Here is a 20,019-nt window from a genome sequence, read left to right as displayed (position 1 = left end):
TGTGTGTGTGTGTGTGTGTGTGTGTGTGTGTGTGTGTGTGTGTGTGTGTGTGTGTGTGTCAATAAGTGCACAAATAAAAAAAAAATTATTTATCCAACATGTTTTTTTTCTTTCCTTTAAAAATCTTATTTAATAAATTATTCACTCACACAATCTATACACACACATATACACATACAGTACCTTCCCAGCATGTCGCTCCCGGCAGCACGGACTATATACTTACAAAAAGTGTGCGCCACGTGCACGCGCACAGATTACTATATAACAAGCCTTAGATCTCCACGCCTTCACGCCTTCACTGAATACTGTAAGTGTGTGAGATTTGTACATGTCATAGCAGAGGGAGTGGTTGAGGATGTTTATGTGTCTAGTATTAATATGGGAGGGAAGGAGTTATATAGTGAGGAGTGGGATATTGCTGTACTATGGCCTTGAAGTAGTCATCAAATAATTGGGGAGTACTGATGGAAGAGTAGAAGCTTGCATGTTGGATAGGGGAGAATGATACTGTGGGGTTCCATGTGATTGCTGGCTTCAGAGCAGTTTTAAAGCACTAGCAGACATTTGTAGGAAAGACCTTATGCACAAGTATAAGGTTTCCTTCCATAGGCATGAAAAAGAACAGATTAAGGTGAAAAAGAAAGAATGCTCACAGATTTGTGGAGCATGGAGAAGGGAAATGAAAAAGTAGAGGAGTGAAAGACAGAGAATTAGGGGGGTTGTTGGTAGTTGGAGAGTAGATGTGAGGAACCGAGGAAGTACACAGACCTGAATGGGAACAGTTTTTGCAATGAATGATTGAAAGCATCAAATTTGAATGTAATGTGGAGGCAACATCCTAGTGCATTCAGCAGCAAATATTTTAAAAGGGTATAATACAGGAAGGCACATGTAATCAAAATATATTTTATATCAAAAGCATTACACAAGTGAAGGTGTTGTTTGAAGGTGATGTTCAAGTTCTAAAGTATATCTTTAATTTCCTATAATTTACAAAATTAAAAAAAATGGCTGAGGATAATTTTAAAGGAAAGACAAAATAAATTGGTTGCTTTACCTGGAACTACTCCATTGGTTGCAATCGCACTCATGGATATGGCAGTCAGCATAGTCTACAGTATATTTTTTTGGGGGGGAAAAAAAAAACAATCAGACTTTTTATACCTCACATTATACGTTATATTTTTTCAGGAAAGTCTTTTGTACATACAGGGCAACCAAAATGCACTTTCCCCCAAAGTGAGTGATTATAGGCAGTCAGTGACATGTGCACGCATCTGACTACCTATTAACTTCATGTGATCAATAGGAAAAAGTAAGCAGCATGGGAACCATTGAGCCAAGATGTCAGAGTAAAATGCTGGCCACAAGGTACAGGAAAATAGGCAGCTTCATAAGTAATTACATGGTGGTGTGGCTTTTTGAACTATAAGAGGAGCGAGTTAATCACGGCTAGAAACACGCAGATTTTATTTTTACAAATTAACAAACATTTTGGATTTTCACGGCTTGTAAACCTTTTTGGAAATTAGTCAATATCTGCAAACATTTGCAAAGCATTAGCAACTAAAAAATGCACTGTAAAATCTAGTGAATAAAGTGCTCAAAATACTTTACTGTACAGTACATACCATAAATAGGGCAGAAACACCCAGAAATAGACCATTAGGTATTTGAGTCTAAGTTGGTAGTGAACAAAACAGTTGTGTCTATGGATGTAAATTTGAGTGTACTTGGTAGCAGAAGGCAAACGGTTTTCAGGCAGCGTGTTTATGATAAAGGGAGATGAAGTGAAAGGGAGAGCAAAAGTGAAATATCCGACAATACAGTTTCTCCTTCGGCAATCATCATGAGGCTTAAGATGATTGCTGCCTACCTTTACTGAAAATGACTAATCCCAAGTGTGCAAAGGCACCTGCCCCCAGTCAGACTTAGGACTTATACGCAGTTCCCAACTGCCCACTCCACTAGAGTGTCTAAAGAGGAATATCCTGCTGAACAAAAGGCCCTCAACTTCACAAAGCGCACAAGGATAGTCGGAAAGGCTGGCACAGCACATCCAGCATAACCTGTTGGAGTGCCTGTTAGCGAACCATCCCATTTCTCCAGTATTGGAAAACATTACTGCATTTACATTTCTATCAATATTTTTGTGAATATATGAATTTCTTTAAAAAGAAAATAAATTGAAAATATTCATGAAGCGTACTGCGAGACATTAGTATATTTCTACCCATGGGGATGGTAACAGGGGAAGCTGGAAGGTCTTAAGGTGAGAAAAGCTATAGATATGTATTGGGTTTGGAGTCAAGGAAATATTGCCTGACTAGTTATTTTTTGTGGCTGGCTAATAGAAAGACGTGTGTCTGTTTTTTTACTAGACTGTAAAGGTAAATCCTTGTTTTAATCCATTTAAGAGATCACCATAAGATGTAAATAAAGATGAACATTTCAGATCTCTCAATCAAACCAAACTCTCAAAAGCTAGCAAAACTCCTCTAAAATAACTTTTTTGGCATTTCACAAGATGGTACTGTATGTGTTTGTTTTTTAAAGCTAACGCAAAAAGTTGACCATTGAGTGGATATGGCACATTATGTGGTAGCTATTTTGGGAATTAAGTCTTCAGCAGTACTTGTGCCAAGGGATGAATAATTTAATGCTCTATCAAATAATATAGATATGTTCCATGCTGACAATATGTAGATGTTACATTACCATAGTTAATTGTAAAAAGTTTTTGGGAAATCTCAAAGCTACTTGTAGGGTAGCATTAAGTAATATTAGTCACAACTGCCAGTGCCAGTAATTTGCTGAAGTTGCTCGAGTTACTCGTTGGCTGGCCAGACCAAAGTTTGTGTCATGTTTTCTGCATCATACTTAGCGGATAAAGTATTGCAGCAAAACATGAGGGAGGGGGAGTTCTAGCTACAACTTTTTTTCTTTATAATTAATCACAGTCTGGGACAGATGTCATATGAGTAGAAAGTAAAAAGATTACAGTAATGGTGCTCATACAATGAACATTTAACTAGAACAGGACTAGAGAATGAGGTAGAATGTCTGCAGATATCCATGAAAAAACAAGGATATTCATGCAAGCAGTGGTGACGGACATTCGACTAAAAGGGCAAGGAGTGCGGCTGAAGCGGTATATTTTTAGAGTCACACTGTAGCCTCACTAGTGCCACAATACTTTCCCACTGTTGGTTAAAAACCTGAATGTTCATTTCATATACTTCAGTCATTTTCTTTGCTTACAAGGGATTAGTAAACGTATGCAACACAAGATATGTGGTATGTTCCTAAAAACTGTTAAAAGAATAATTGGCATTACAAAAACGTACACATGAACAGCACATAAGCACAATGCAGAAAGATTCAATTACTCCAGCTGTTCCAACAATCCATGTCAAACGCAGAAAAAGTATAACTCCGAGGATGTTTTGTAAGCAGGGTAGATATACTCCAATAAAAGTTCCCATGCGAGTTTCCTAAAAAGCAAACAAATATGAATCAACATGTTACCATTTATTTATTATTTATTTATAAAATATTTTACCAGGAAGTAATACGTTGAGAGTTACCTCTCGTTTTCAAGTATGTACTGGGCATAGAGCTAAGACAAATAATACATGGTTACAAATACAGTTACATAAATGAACAGGGTACACATTATATACAAGACATTGCATGCACAGTTAAAGAAAATATATATCATAGGCTTATGTAACAGTTATAGACCAGATTAAAATGTGAGATAGCCTTAGTTTTGAAAGAACTTAAACTGGTGGTGGATGTGAGAGTCTCCGGTAGGTTGCTCCAGTTTTGGAGTGTATGGTAAGAGAAGAAAGAGCGGCCAGATACTTTGTTGAGCCTTGGGACCATGAGCAGTCTTTTGAAGTCTGATCTCAGATGATAAGTGCTGCATGTGGTAGGGGTGAGGAGCTTTTTCAGATAGATGGGCAGCTTGCCCAGAAAGTATTTGAAGGCAAGACAGGAAAGGTGAACTTTGCGCCTAGACTCGAGTGACGACCAATCTAGTTCTTTGAGCATTTCGCAGTGATGTGTGTTGTAGTTGCATTGGAGAACAAAACGTCATATTGAATTGTAAAGGGTGTCAAGTTTGCTAAAGTGAGTTTGGGGTGCTGAGCCATATACTATGTCTCCATAGTCGATAACTGGCAATAACATCTGTTGTGCGATACGCTTTCTGACCACCAGACTTAGGGAGGATTTGTTCCTGTAAAGTACACCTAGTTTGGCATAGGTTTTGGATGTCAGGGTATCAATGTGCTTCCCGAATGTTAAGTGGGAGTCAAACCATATGCCCAGGTATTTAAAACTAGTAACAGGAGTTAGGGTGGTGTTAGCGTTGGTTCTGATCTGGAGCTCAGTCACTGGAAGCTTTAAAAATTTGGTCTTGGTCCCAAATACCATTGTTACAGTCTTGTCAGTGTTTAAAAACAGTTTGTTTTGGGAAATCAAGTTTTCGAGTCTCAAAATGTCAGACTGAAGTATGTGTTGAAGGTCGGAGAGGCTATGGCTGTCTGCATATAGGATTGTGTCATCTGCATACAGCCGCGGCCCCTTTTATTCTCCAACATCTCCGAATTTTTTCGGGGATTTTTTCCAAATGCCACGCACTTCACCACGTTCATGACGCATTCATACCGCATTCATGTTGCATTCATGCCGGCGTCATCCCCGATTGATGTGTTTATTGATAATGGCTCGGATTTGATTGGTTGCAATTCTTCGCGTATCCACCAGGTGGCAGATATTCATGAATTGTAATGTGCATGCGCTTCAGTAATGTGTCGACTTGCAGGTGTTTAAAAAAATATGTCACGATCAAAGGGAAGTGCAAACATGTGGAAACAAAAGATATAACTGATGGTGCAATATTGTCTTATAACAGGTAAGTAGTCTTCTCTTGGTCTAGAAATATTATACTCACAAATGTGAGGATGATTCTGTGTACATAAAGGTATCTTTAAGTAGTTCTCTTCGGTGAGGAGGGATTAACTTCAACCGTGGTGTAAAGGTAAGTCCCTTAAATGGTTAAACACAGAGAACCAAACATAGTGCGATCTGGATAAAACTGTATTATAATGGTAGTAGTATTACAATACACTCACATGATGTTTGCTGTTTAAAAGCATTTAGATACACAATCGATCTCGCCTCCGGTGTCTTTTAGCTGTCAGCTTCCCTTCTCCTCAGCGTGCGTCTCACGACTGCGTTCCAGCAGATGCGGATGTGACGTCAGCTAGGTTGGGGAGTTCCGGTTGGCGAAGTAGCTGTGGATCACCTTCACTCTACGCGTTTCACCCTTCTTGGTTTCTTCAGGAGTGCAGGTGACATTGTTCTAACTAATTATATACCCTAAGCTTTCTGTTGATAGGTTAGCGTGCTAATTAATGTCTTAAAGGGATATCGTTAAGCTAGTAGCTGGAATAGATTATCTCCACATAAAAGATCTTTGGAGTTGCTTATTATGTTTACCCCAATGATTTATAATAAACATATTAGCTACATATTATATTAGGAATAGATGCTAGAAATGATTAACTTAGATACAGATATATTACCTCCATATCGAAACATATATGGAGCTCAAAAATTATATTAAATGGGTATTTAATAAACAAATATATTTATTTAAAAATTGAACTTGGCGTACAATAAAATATATAAAATATGGATACATTTATTTAAACCATAATTATTTAAAAATGACATAAAATAAAATAGAACAAAGCATAGAATAATATAGAGCTATTCTACACAACTGTCTCAAACATTTTATCTAATTTGGTTTAGTGTAATCATATTGCAAACATTATTGTAAGATCTAATAAGGATCTAAAGGGAGACAAAAAGTTTACAGTTAGAATTACATCATAGAAATGGCTTAACATAAAATCTAAATTTAGACCCAATGGGGAAATCGTTTGGAGTTCATACACTGGCGACACATTTAATTGCACTGCGGCCAGATCCGCAAGCCGGGAGATTTCCCGGCTTGCTAGTGGCCGCCCCTCGGCGTGCCGCGCGTCATAGACGCGCGGTCACGCGTCTTCGGGAGCGTGCGCCCCCTGCACGCACGTCCAGGGGCTCCCCGAGGGAGCCCTGGTGTCCCGCGATCGCGGGACAGCGGCAGGGGGTTCCGGGGGACCCGGCGGACCCGGCAGCGGGAGGGAGAGCGCCCCGATCGGAGGGCGCTCTTCCGCTGCTTCGGCGCGCGCCCGTCACACTCGGGCGCGCGCCAGGCTACTGCTGCGGCACAGAACGGGCAAATGCTCGAATAAACTGTGCCGCAGCAGTACATCCAATACGACTCCCTCTTTATTAAGGCAGAATTTCTATTTCCCCCTCTCCAATGTGGCATCACTTGTTCAATGGCTTTAAAGGTAAGACCTAGGGGGTTGGAGTTATGAGCTAATAAAAAATGATTCAAAACACTGTGTGTGGTTAGTTTCTTTTTAATGTTTCCGATATGCTCTAATATACGAACTTTGAGGGGACGTATGGTTTTTCCTACATATTGGTATCCACAACTGCACTCCAAAAGATATACTACAAAATTGGACCTGCAGTTGAGGTGTTGTTTAATTATGAAAACAATGGAAATTAGTGCGCAGCTAATACCTAGTACTTAACAAAAAGTGACCTGTGCACCGTGATTAGGAAACAATATTGTAAACCTTATGTGAGGGTGACACTTGGCGTGGGACTGCAGCCTCTCTTGGGTGTGGCTCGACACCCCTGGAACTAGACAGAAAACAGAAAAACAAGGCGCACAACGCACATAGTGTAATAGAGTATAAAACGTGACTTTATGATTAAAAATAAATATATCTGCGTACATCAAGATAATGATTACAAGCGGTTGGTTATTAGGTTTACCACACCATGTGATGACTGGAGGTAGCACCCTTGGTAAGTACCAGCAGGGGATGTATCAGCAAGCGTCTCGTCTGCTTCTTACTTCACAGCTGCGGGAACTACAGCAGGGGATGTATCAGCAAGCGTCTCGTCTGCTGCGGGCTCCAGTGCTCACCGTCTTGGGATGGTTTGTGTGAATGTCCTATAGTAGGAGTCCCAGAGCACACGGCTCCAAGCGGCGTGCTGTTCCTTGCGGGGCGCCCGGCGATGACGTCACAAATCGCCCATCAGCATTCGGAAACCTTCTCCTGGAACGCACAGCGTGCGTGTCAAGTTGGAAGTTACCAGCAGAAAGGAGTAGACAGCGCGCATGCGTCAAACAAATCAGCTTACTGACAGTGTCCAGAGACGCTTCAAAATACTTTGGGGAAACGAGCAATGACACCCTTCTTTCCAACGCGTTTCGTAACACTAGGTTACTTCTTCAGGGAGTGTATGCATAATGATGGAGGTTGTGCATATATATACCCAACTTCCTCCAATCAGAGCTGCGGTGTCTAATTGCTGTATCAATAATTACATGTGTAGCTAATTGCTTGTGATTACAAACACAGAATACTGTGTCTCACAGAGCTTTGAAAAAATACAATCATTTCAATAAAAATAATAACATTGCATATCTAGGTCAAATACACAAAGATTATACATATAACATATAAAATCGGCGCATGAAGAATGAATCTTCTGAAAGAGAAGAGCCAAAGTTAGAGGCAGAGAATTACAATTATTAAAGATACAGGGACAAATGAGAGCAATGGTAAATAGAAAGAGACTGTGGTCTAATATAAAGACCAAATATCAATGTCCTCATTTAACCCCTTAGGGCTCAGTGAGTTCATTTGATATATCCAAAATGTCTCTTGTTGTGAGAGATTTTTTATCCTATCACCTCCCCTTCTTTCATTGGGAACTACTTTGATACCTTTAAATTTTGAACTCACTGAGCCCTAAGGGGTTAAATGAGGACATTGATATTTGGTCTTTATATTAGACCACAGTCTCTTTCTATTTACCATTGCTCTCATTTGTCCCTGTATCTTTAATAATTGTAATTCTCTGCCTCTAACTTTGGCTCTTCTCTTTCAGAAGATTCATTCTTCATGCGCCGATTTTATATGTTATATGTATAATCTTTGTGTATTTGACCTAGATATGCAATGTTATTATTTTTATTGAAATGATTGTATTTTTTCAAAGCTCTGTGAGACACAGTATTCTGTGTTTGTAATCACAAGCAATTAGCTACACATGTAATTATTGATACAGCAATTAGACACCGCAGCTCTGATTGGAGGAAGTTGGGTATATATATGCACAACCTCCATCATTATGCATACACTCCCTGAAGAAGTAACCTAGTGTTACGAAACGCGTTGGAAAGAAGGGTGTCATTGCTCGTTTCCCCAAAGTATTTTGAAGCGTCTCTGGACACTGTCAGTAAGCTGATTTGTTTGACGCATGCGCGCTGTCTACTCCATTCTGCTGGTAACTTCCAACTTGACACGCATGCTGCGCGTTCCAGGAGAAGGTTTCCGAAAGCTGATGGGCGATTTGTGACGTCATCGCCGGGCGCCCCGCAAGGAACAGCACGCCGCTTGGAGCCGTGTGCTCTGGGACTCCTACTATAGGACATTCACACAAACCATCGCAAGACGGTGAGCACTGGAGCCCGCAGCAGACGAGACGCTTGCTGATACATCCCCTGCTGTAGTTCCCGCAGCTGTGAAGTAAGAAGCAGACGAGACGCTTGCTGATACATCCCCTGCTGGTACTTACCAAGGGTGCTACCTCCGGTCATCACATGGTGTGGTAAACCTAATAACCAACCGCTTGTAATCATTATCTTGATGTACGCAGATATATTTATTTTTAATCATAAAGTCACGTTTTATACTCTATTACACTATGTGCGTTGTGCGCCTTGTTTTTCTGTTTTCTGTTGTTTAATTATGTAGGATTTTTTAGTAGTATGGGGGGTAAAACGATTTATTGAGGCAGAACTAAAATGACACGCTGTACAAATTTTACAATTGAAAAAGCCCTTGGGGAGATTCAGCCAAGTAGAATGGGTTGCTTGTTTTTCTTTAGTGCACTAGGAGCCAATTTATTTTTAATATTGGGTGCTTTTTTGAATATCATCTGTGCTCTATCTGGTAAGTGTGATCCTAAAATGGGATAATTTTTTAATATGGACCAGTGTGCATTGATAATTTTACCAATTTTTTGGGCATCCTTGTTGTACTGTGTAATAAACGGCGCTTTTATGGCTGTATTTGGGACTTTCTTAGATGCAGGAGTTAATAAAGATTCTCTAGTTTCTAAATTAATTCTATCTAGTGCTTGTTCAATATTTTTTGTTTTGTAGTTTCTATCTGTGAATTTCTTAGTTAAAATAGTGGACTGTTCTGTAAAGACAGAATTATCGGTACAATTACGTTTTATTCTGCGATATTGTCCATAAGGGATGTTAGCTATCCGTTTGTCAAGATGGCAGCTGGACTGAAGTATGAAATTATTAGCGTCCACATCTTTAAAATAATTTGTTTTAATAAAATAATTTTCTAGATAAATGGTTAAATCTAAGAAATTTACACTAGATATACTTATATTGGACGTAAATTTTAAATTTAAATCATTGTTGTCCAAATATAGGAGAAACAGATTCAGATCATCCATTGAGCCCTTCCACACAAAAATAATATCATCGATGTATCTCCGCCATGTGACCAAGTTCGCGTCCAGACCCTCCCATAACCATATGTACTGATTTTCCCACATGGCCATGAGCAGATCCGCGTAGCTGGGCGCGAACTTCGTCCCCATGGCGGTCCCACAGAATTGTAGGTAGAAAACCTCATCAAACCAAAATAAATTTTTCTGTAATATGAATTGTATACATTTTATAAGAAATTCAATTTGTTCTAAGTGAAAATTACCACTTTTTTCCAAAAATGTTCTTACGGCTCTGCATCCATCAGAATGTTTAATTGATGTATACATATATATGATGTTTAGTTCTGCCTCAATAAATAGTTTTACCTCCCATACTACTAAAAAATCCTACATAATTAAACAACACCTCAACTGCAGGTCCAATTTTGTAGTATATCTTTTGGAGTGCAGTTGTGGATACCAATATGTAGGAAAAACCATACGTCCCCTCAAAGTTCGTATATTAGAGCATATCGGAAACATTAAAAAGAAACTAACCACACACAGTGTTTTGAATCATTTTTTATTAGCTCATAACTCCAACCCCCTAGGTCTTACCTTTAAAGCCATTGAACAAGTGATGCCACATTGGAGAGGGGGAAATAGAAATTCTGCCTTAATAAAGAGGGAGTCGTATTGGATGTATGAACTCCAAACGATTTCCCCATTGGGTCTAAATTTAGATTTTATGTTAAGCCATTTCTATGATGTAATTCTAACTGTAAACTTTTTGTCTCCCTTTAGATCCTTATTAGATCTTACAATAATGTTTGCAATATGATTACACTAAACCAAATTAGATAAAATGTTTGAGACAGTTGTGTAGAATAGCTCTATATTATTCTATGCTTTGTTCTATTTTATTTTATGTCATTTTTAAATAATTATGGTTTAAATAAATGTATCCATATTTTATATATTTTATTGTACGCCAAGTTCAATTTTTAAATAAATATATTTGTTTATTAAATACCCATTTAATATAATTTTTGAGCTCCATATATGTTTCGATATGGAGGTAATATATCTGTATCTAAGTTGATCATTTCTAGCATCTATTCCTAATATAATATGTAGCTAATATGTTTATTATAAATCATTGGGGTAAACATAATAAGCAACTCCAAAGATCTTTTATGTGGAGATAATCTATTCCAGCTACTAGCTTAACGATATCCCTTTAAGACATTAATTAGAACTCTAACCTATCAACAGAAAGCTTAGGGTATATAATTAGTTAGAACAATGTCACCTGCACTCCTGAAGAAACCAAGAAGGGTGAAACGCGTAGAGTGAAGGTGATCCACAGCTACTTCGCCAACCGGAACTCCCCAACCTAGCTGACGTCACATCCACATCTGCTGGAACGCAGTCGTGAGACGCACGCTGAGGAGAAGGGAAGCTGACAGCTAAAAGACACCGGAGGCGAGATCGATTGTGTATCTAAATGCTTTTAAACAGCAAACATCATGTGAGTGTATTGTAATACTACTACCATTATAATACAGTTTTATCAAGATCGCACTATGTTTGGTTCTCTGTGTTTAACCATTTAAGGGACTTACCTTTACACCACGGTTGAAGTTAATCCCTCCTCACCGAAGAGAACTACTTAAAGATACCTTTATGTACACAGAATCATCCTCACATTTGTGAGTATAATATTTCTAGACCAAGAGAATACTACTTACCTGTTAGAAGACAATATTGCACCATCAGTTATATCTTTTGTTTCCACATGTTTGTGCTTCCCTTTGATCGTCACGTTTTCATACTCACCTGGGATTGAGAGAGCAATCCTGCACTGGGTCACAGCAGCATTCAAAGGACCTGTTTGTATCACTATATTTATATAATAATTGGTTTTATATGTTAATATTGAGTTAACACGTGTTTTTATTTAGAAATAGAGCGCCACTATTGGTATATATATCTTTGCACTTGTTTAAAAAAAATACCACAGTGGTCTATTGTAAATTGGCCTTGGAACTGAAGAAGTTACAATAATGTATCAATTTAGGCTTTCATATTAAAAAATACATGCATTGTCTGGTGTTTTATTGTCCCGAGAGCCCGACATGAGTGCACCACTGCAGTCCGTGTTCCAAAAACCCGACAGAACATACGCTTATTTAATATGGGCCGCGATTAATGCAACAGATAAGATGGCAACAGTTGGTCAAATATATCAGTATTTTATCGAAAACTATGACTTTTACAAATTTTCACCAGATGCTCATGTGTGGAAGCGTGCAATAAGGAAAAGGTTATGTATCGATCCGTGTTTTTTACGTATTGATCCCGGTGTTATTGGAGGGTATTCGTGTGTATCACCGTATTTTTCCCGTATCTATGATCATGGAGACTTCAAAAGGCGAAAGGTCATGTTAAAACCAACTAAGAAACATCAGTCGATGGCAAGCAATGTGCCAGCTTCCAATAACGGTCCGAATGTCAGTGAAAACCTGGTGACCGGCAACCCTTCCTGTCTGTCCCCGCCCGGATACCTGCAGCCTGAGCCGGATTTCGCGTACAGATTCCAGCAAGCTTGCATGTACCTAAGCGATTTCCAGCCTGATCAGCTGACTACAGGTGTAGTAGTCCCGCTGTCACCTGTCAACTACGTGTATAATCAAGAATAAGGGACTGGCAGTGGCTCGGCGCCAGCTGATTGGCAAAGTCTATGGTGAGTAATGTTGTCGTATTTTATTCTGTTTTTGAAATATCAATATTAATGCACAGTCAAGCGATTCTCCTGTAAGCAATATCATAGGCTGAGCAGCTTCTACAGTAGATACTGCACAATTGGTGGAAAGCTAGGCGCATGCGCATTGGAACCTTCTTGAAACGCATATGCGTGTCATCACATCTACAGTAGGCGCATGCGTATGTGAACAGGGAAAATGATTGGTGGGACTGACTGTGGGAAGTTCTTTAGGGGGCTGACTGACCATTACAGTAAAACTTGTACTTTTGTTTTTCCTCAGAAAAAAAAACTTTGTCATCTCATGCGGAAAACGTCACATGGAGGGATTTCGATGGATAATATCGCTTTGTGTAACAATGCCTGCACATTGCTGAATCAGATTAAAAAAACACGTACCGGAGTCTACAGTTTAGTGTCCGTTGTTATTGATTAGGATAGAATACTGTAACTGAGAGCTTCACAGAAAACCTGAAACAGTACAGTATGCTGTTGTTTTCAGACCTTATACAATAGTTTTTTTTTACATATACTGTATAATAAACCCGAAAAAAAAGTATACATTTATTCTACATGTATTCCAGTACATATGTGTATTCTATACCCTTACATGTATTGTTTTAATACTCTTGTGATGTACAGTACTGAGCATGCCTACAGTATACAGTACAGCACTGTACAGTATGCCTGGACAGTACTGTATGTTCTAGAAACACTGTATTTTGTTACATTATAAAAGGAGACAATGGAACAATTTAAAACAAATCAACATTTTCTTTTATTGGAGTAAGTATTGTACAAAAACATTTAGTTACAAATACAATTTAAAAACATTTAAAGTGTACAGCAATTCAAAACATTAACAGGTGTATGGTTTACTGCTAGTGAAAATATTTATGTACAGAAAGTCAAAACATTTACAGCACAACAGTATGGTGTTAGTAAAAAAAATTCTTTATTAATAAAATTTAAAACACACAACATCTCCTTTATTAAAGTACAGAAAGTCAAAACATTTACAGTAGGATGGTGTACAGTACAGTAAGTCAGGCCTGCACAACTCCAGTCCTCAAAAGCCGCAAACAGGCCCGGTTTTATTCTGAAAACCGGGCATGTTTGCGGCCCTTGAGGACTGGAATTGTGCAGGTCTTGTTTAAGTAAAAACATTTCTTTATTAATACAAGTTAAAACAAGCAACAAGTCAAAAAATAAACAACAGTTGAACAGTCACGCAAATTCGATCCCCACCAGATTGTCCTTCCAGGTCCGATGCCTTGTATGACGCAAAATGCCATTAATGGAGTCTCGAACGATTTTCATTAAAGGATCTGTAATTGAAAAATAGCGTTTCAATTCCTCCACAATAGTCCTTCTTAAATTTTGAGGAAGCGCCCTTTTTTCGCGATTTCCTTCGTAGTTTACATTTTTGGCCCACCCGCAGTACACCAAGTAGGACACGTGGTGCTTAAAAATTAACATGCCATACTTCTGGGGTAAACCTGCACTCATCATCCTATACTTCTCCCTGAGTGCCGGTGGCAGCTCGCGCAGGATGATGTCGGGCACCGTATCGATGCAAGCGTATGTAGGTTGGATTCTGGGAGCGGGTGTGCTTCTGGAAGCGGGTGTGCTTGTGGCGGCGGGCGAGGTTGTCTGGGAGGAAGCTTTCCTCCTGTCTTGGACGCCGTGTTGTCTCCTGGCGTGGTCTTGACGGGGTTGTCATGTTATCCTCCTCCTCAACGGCTTACATGTACACAAATTCTTCTGGTGGAGGGGGTGCACTTGGTGTTGGAAGGTGGTCGAAGGTCCCATTCATCACATCCATGCCACCCTCCTGCTCCGGCGTCGGGGATACAGGGGCATGAACACCGAGCAAATTATGTATCCCCGCTATGTCAGTCTATCTTCTCCATCTGTCAATCCATCTTCTCCATCCGTTGATCCATCTTCTGAATCCGTTGATCCATATTTAGCATGGTCTCCACAAGCAGATCTATCTTTACCAGCACAGTAGAGTTCCCGGGGATATCAACACTTAACCCATTCAGCATGCGGTCTAACAAGCTGGTTCTTGTACATGGCGTGCTATGGACATCTGGGTGGATGGGTGCTATGGAGGATGAGATGGGGGTTCCATGGAGAGAAGCGGCAGTGTCGTCGAAGAAGGATGGAGGAGATGACCTGTGGATTTCCGGGCGAGAAGCAGCAGAGTCGTCTAAGCGTAATGGAGAAAGTGACCCGTGGCTATCCGGAAGACCAGCGGCAGCATCGTCGAAGAGTAGTGGAGAAGATGGGCTGTGGATTTCCGGGAGAGCAGCGGCAGAGTCATCGAAGCGTAATCGAGGAAGTGGCCTGCGGGTTCGATGGGTTGGTTGCCATTTGTTTTGCCTTGAGTGTACATCACCGAATTTCTACTTGACATAATAAGGCTTACGTGTATTAAAACCCTTAGCCTTTGAGGTCAGCAGAAGGTTCTCTTTATTAGCCTTAGCCTTTCGCTTTGGACTTGGCTTGGAAATGGCTCCTGCCTCTCGCTTTATCTGCGTGACAGGCACGGCAGAGGCGAGTGGCTTCCTGCGTCCGTAGAATCGGGGTTGATCCATGGAAGCAGATGGCACAATGCAGTTTCTGGACAAGGTAAAGTTCAGATACACATCATCGAGTGTTGGGCTACTGTATGCAAAGTGTGTAACCTTTTATGCATGGCGACGAGGTACAGGTGTTAAAAGTGGGCGTACTCTAATGTGAGTCATTAACGAATAAATACACCATCCATTTTGTGGATTCACTGCACATTTAATACACATCGACTAAACATCGAATATACATTCTTGTGCTTGTATTTCTTTCTACTCGCAGCAATGCCTGTTAAAAAGATTTCAAAGGATCTCAGCATGAGAATTAAGGAGATGTACACGAGCGAACAACGAATTGCAGATATCCAACGCTGGTTAGCTGCTTCTGGCCTCATTGTGCCATCAACCACCGTGTGCTATCATGCACACGGAAAAAACAAACAACGCACGAGGACACCAACGGTAACTAACGCGTAAGTATATTTATATAACTATATAATACAGTATATCTATAATTGTTTATATTGCTGCATATTAATATAACTATAAAGTATAGATCTATCTAATTTTATAGTTATTTCGGTATATTTATATAATACAGTATATCTATAATTGTTTATATTGCTGTATATTAATATAACTATAAAGTATAGATCTAATTTTATAGTTATTTCGGGATATTTATATAATACAGTATATCTATAATTGTTTATATTGCTGCATATTAATATAACTATAAAGTATAGATCTAATTTTATAGTTATTTCGGGATATTTATATAATACAGTATATCTATAATTGTTTATATTGCTGCATATTAATATAACTATATAGTATAGATCTATCCCATTTTATAGTTATTTCGGGATATTTATATAATACAGTATATCTATTATTGTTTATATTGCTGCATCTATAATTGTTTGCTGTAAATGATGTGCTGTACTTGTGGCCTACTGCACTGTAACTTACCGGATTGTTGTTTTTCTGTACACTGTAGGGAGACAACTCTTCTGGTCGACAAAATAAGTGAAGAGAATGATGAGAAGAGTGCCTCAAGGGTCAAATACACTCTGCTGCAAAATCACAATCTCACTGTATCCGAGACCAGCATAAAGAAGATGAGATGCAGAATTGGATGGAAATATGGACGTGTGAGGTTAGTACTGGACGGTACAGGAGGTTAAAGTGTTGTTTAAGAAACTGTACTGTACCTATAAAATTATTCCTTGTCATTACAGAGCGTACCCTATGATAAGGGACGTTAACAAGATCAAGAGAGTGGTCCAGGCCCAGGCATGGATCGACAGTGGAGAAACTTTCCAGGATTGCATCTTCACTGACGAGTCTACTGTATCGCTGGAGAGATTTGCCACCTTTGCATTCCACAAAAAAGGTGGCATATCTATGAAGCCGGATCCAAAACACCCTGTGAAGATGCATGTGTGGGGTGCCATCTCTAGGCGTGGACCAGGATGCATTGTCATCTTTGAAGGTAAAATAAGTCACACGCTTTTGCCTTTTGCACTGTACTAGTGTGCAGTTTTTTGAGCACTTTTCTTTTCTCTTTTATAGGAATCATGAAAAAAGCTTTTTTCCAAGAGCAAATTGTGCCTGAGATTGTGGAATACATCACACGTGAGTTCCCAGATGGTCACCGTTTCTACCAGGACAACGATCTGAAGCACACCACGTCAACAGCGTATATTCTTGAACGCGGTATCAACTGCGTGAAGACGCCAGCGGAGTAAGTGCGGTAACCATTTTTTCCCACTGTTTTTACTGTGTATCTCTATAACTGATTGTCCTTTTTCCCCCCCCTCCAATGACAGATCGCCAGACTTCAATCCGATCGAAATGGTCTGGCATCAGCTGAAGGATCATATCCAAAAAGTCGTGAAACCCTCCAAAAAGGATGAGTTGGCGCAAGGCATAATGAGTTTTTGGAACGATGTACTCACCGTGGAACGATACAATAAATATATTGACCATATTGCGACTGTGTGGCCCATTGTGATCGAGCGTAATGGGCAAGCATCAGGAAGGTAGTATGGTATAGTACTGTACTGTAGTATTGTAAGTACAGTATGATACAGGTAAGTATGGCACAGATTTTTCTTTCCTGAGAGAGCAGCACTAGCAATCTGGTTACAAAGTACAGTATTTAACAGTAGTCACAGTATACAGTAGTTCCAGTACAGACGAGTTTGACAGTACTAACTGCATACTGTAGTCCAATATAGAGAAGCTATACCAGTACACAATGTCATAATATGCACCTAACTGCACTCATTTTTCCTTTTCTTGTCTTTTCAGAGAAAAAAAGGATGGACTGGGGGAGAGGGGGGGGGGATATCATGTGTAAAGTTTGTGAACTGTGTGTACAGTTATGTGTATCTAAACTGCAGTCATGATTCACACAAAACCTCCCCTCTCTCAATGAACTACACAGACTGAGGAAGAAGATAAAGACGGAAAATTTTATATTATTATATATATTATTATCTATTATATATTATTAATTAATATTATTATCAATGTGCATTATTCATGATTATCCACCGTACCTCAATTTTCAACTGACAGAAGAACTGAATAAAGACTGCATTTTGTATTATTCATGATTATTTGTATATTTGTATTTTTTGTTCCTGATAAAATAAAATAAATATTTCTTTACATTCATGATAATCATAATCATTGACACCACCCCCCCCCCGCACACCTTACACCAAAGAAAAAGAAAGAATGACAAAAAGTGGTAACTTACTGCATCAAAAACATGAATCATATTATGGTTTTTTTTAACTCTCAATTTCACAGTGCTGTGCAAATCAGATTTACATATCAAATTCGAGAAGGGATTATCACAAGCATTACCGTAAACAAAGCCTCAAAGGGTTGGGGGCGTGGATGGGTGAGTCATGCGCAGTAATCATCAGCTAGCTCCCTTCCCAAAGAGGCTTACAGAGAGGTGTGCTATGTTGCTCCCTTCCCAAAGAGGATTACACGCAGGCGCAGAGAGGTGATGCTCGGCTAGGGACGATTAAAAGCACAATGACAAGCTTTAGAAACGGAATGGTTCTGGAGAGGTGTCGATAAGAGGTTCAAATCCTTGAGCGAGCCTTGTGTGTGTGTGCGTGTTGGAGGGGGGTACAGACTAAAGCTGCATGAAGTATTAGCTGTATTGTAGTTCAAAGACATGACATATTTTCAACAGGCAGGTCATCACGATAATTTGATCCCCACACCCCCAAATACATAAAAACCACACAAATCAACCATGTGCAGTCAAACGCACAGTGTCGCAGTCAAAAGCTACAGCACAGATTGAATATCATAATGTCAAGATGGTTTAGGCAGGCTTGTGGAGAAAATAAAAAAAAAATGAAGAGAAAAAAAAATATATATTTTTTTGTCACTCACTCTTGAACTTCAGAAACAAGCAGTGGTGAAGTTATAGACGCATGTGCAGTAATCAACAGCCAGCAAGCAGGAATGTGATTGAAACCAGAAAGACACACATTCAAAGGAATGGTGTGGGAGAGGTGTACTGTAGATAAGATAAGAAGTTGAAATACTGCAGTGCAGTAAATTAGCCTGTGTGTGCCGGGGCGAGCGAGGGGAAAGCGCTGTATATGCCGAAATGTGATACTGTTACAGTACACGCCTATGCGTTTCAACAATGTTCAAATGAGACATACAGCACTGCACATGCATGTATAAATATGCAAATTTACATTTACTGCGCGCGCACACAGATTGTGTACTGACGTAGGTTGAACTGCTAAAGTATTAGACTTTGAAGACAACAGCTCGCGAACGCCCCCCCTGAGTTTTTAGACGGTATTGCAGTATTGCAGACAGCGCTAATAAAATGCTAATATTACGAGCGCTAAAATACCGGGACATATTCCGTAAAAAAAAAACCGCATTTGTCCGCGGTTATCAGAGTTGCGCCAACACGGCCGCACTAGGATAAAGGCGGCCGCCACTGTACATGTGTATTGAAGCTTCCTTACAAGCTGTGGGAAGATCATTGATGAACACTGAGAAGAGTAGGGGCCCCAGAACAGAGCCTTGCGGGACACCACAAGTGATATCCAGGGGGTTGGAGTTAGAGCCTGAGATTGATACATGTTGGGATATACCTGATAGGTAGATATAAGCAGATGGGGATAAATCCCCTGGGGTGCTACCAATACTCCTCCGTATAATGTGATCAGGTGTGGATGTAATAAATCATCAGTGAAGAATGGAACGGACAATGTAATAAACCATAAGTAGCTGTACTGTAGTACTATAGATGTGATGTATCCAATCAGGTGGCAGTAAGCAACACAGGGAATGGAGGAGGGGGGGACAGGGGAAAGAGATAAGCTGATGAAAATCACCCCTCTGCAATGCCGCAATCCCTTACCCTCCTCCTATGTAATCCACCTAGAACTGCACAATGTCCTGTATACACTGGCCACGTCTCAGCAACAATAAAGGAATGTACTCACTGATCTTGAAAAGTAGCTGGTAAATCTTGGTAAAATCCGTTCCAAAAGGCGTGCATCACTTCCACAGCTTGTAAAGAATTTAGGAAAAAAGGAGTAAGCACTGCCAAAAGAAATCTGGACTGGAGGCGGGTTAAAATGCCAACAAGTTTAGATCAGGCATAATGCCCAGAGATAACACTAAACAGCACGTTCCTCTGACGCGTTTCGTGCCAGTGGCACTTTGTCAAAGAGTGTCTCTGTCATGTCCTGCCCCCTGCTTATATAGGGCGAGTTCTAATTATTAATTGGGCTCATCGGCGTCCTGCTGTAGCCACGCCCACATCTGACGTCAAGACATACGTCACCAATGCGGGTGGTGCCACTAGTCAGGAACACCTCAGTACTCCGCCCACCCTAATTGAACTTATCGGAGTCCCGCAATAGCCACACCCCCATCCGACGTCAAGACACACATCACTGATGTAGGTGGTGCAGCTAGTCGGAAACTCCTCAATGTACTGCCCACCTCACTCACAGAGCTGCCTCTCAGCTGCTGGCATGGAACACCAGTATGCTGCTCCATCCCCGC

At 40.0% G+C, this 20,019-nt stretch overlaps 1 protein-coding gene across 9 annotated transcripts in view; it reads right to left on the bottom strand.

The window, feature by feature from the left end:
* Positions 1-20,019, bottom strand: part of SLC12A7 (solute carrier family 12 member 7) — a 623,740-nt gene that overhangs the window by 377,060 nt on the left and 226,661 nt on the right. For 7 of the 9 annotated variants that reach the window (XM_075586370.1, XM_075586368.1, XM_075586366.1 and 4 more), the window contains 2 exons: positions 3,351-3,497; positions 1,061-1,115 (listed from right to left, as the gene is read on the bottom strand). The exons of 1 other annotated variant lie outside the window; for it this stretch is intronic. In XM_075586370.1, the coding sequence (XP_075442485.1) occupies positions 1,061-1,115; positions 3,351-3,497 (202 nt within the window). The remainder of the gene's footprint in view (positions 1-1,060; positions 1,116-3,350; positions 3,498-20,019) is intronic. One more of the 9 variants, XM_075586361.1, reaches the window with a different exon arrangement.

This window comes from Ascaphus truei, chromosome 2 (assembly GCF_040206685.1).
Source record: "Ascaphus truei isolate aAscTru1 chromosome 2, aAscTru1.hap1, whole genome shotgun sequence".
In the NCBI taxonomy this organism is placed as follows: domain Eukaryota; kingdom Metazoa; phylum Chordata; class Amphibia; order Anura; family Ascaphidae; genus Ascaphus; species Ascaphus truei.
Note: the sequence above shows the minus strand (reverse complement) of the source record. Positions and strands in the feature narration are given on the sequence as shown.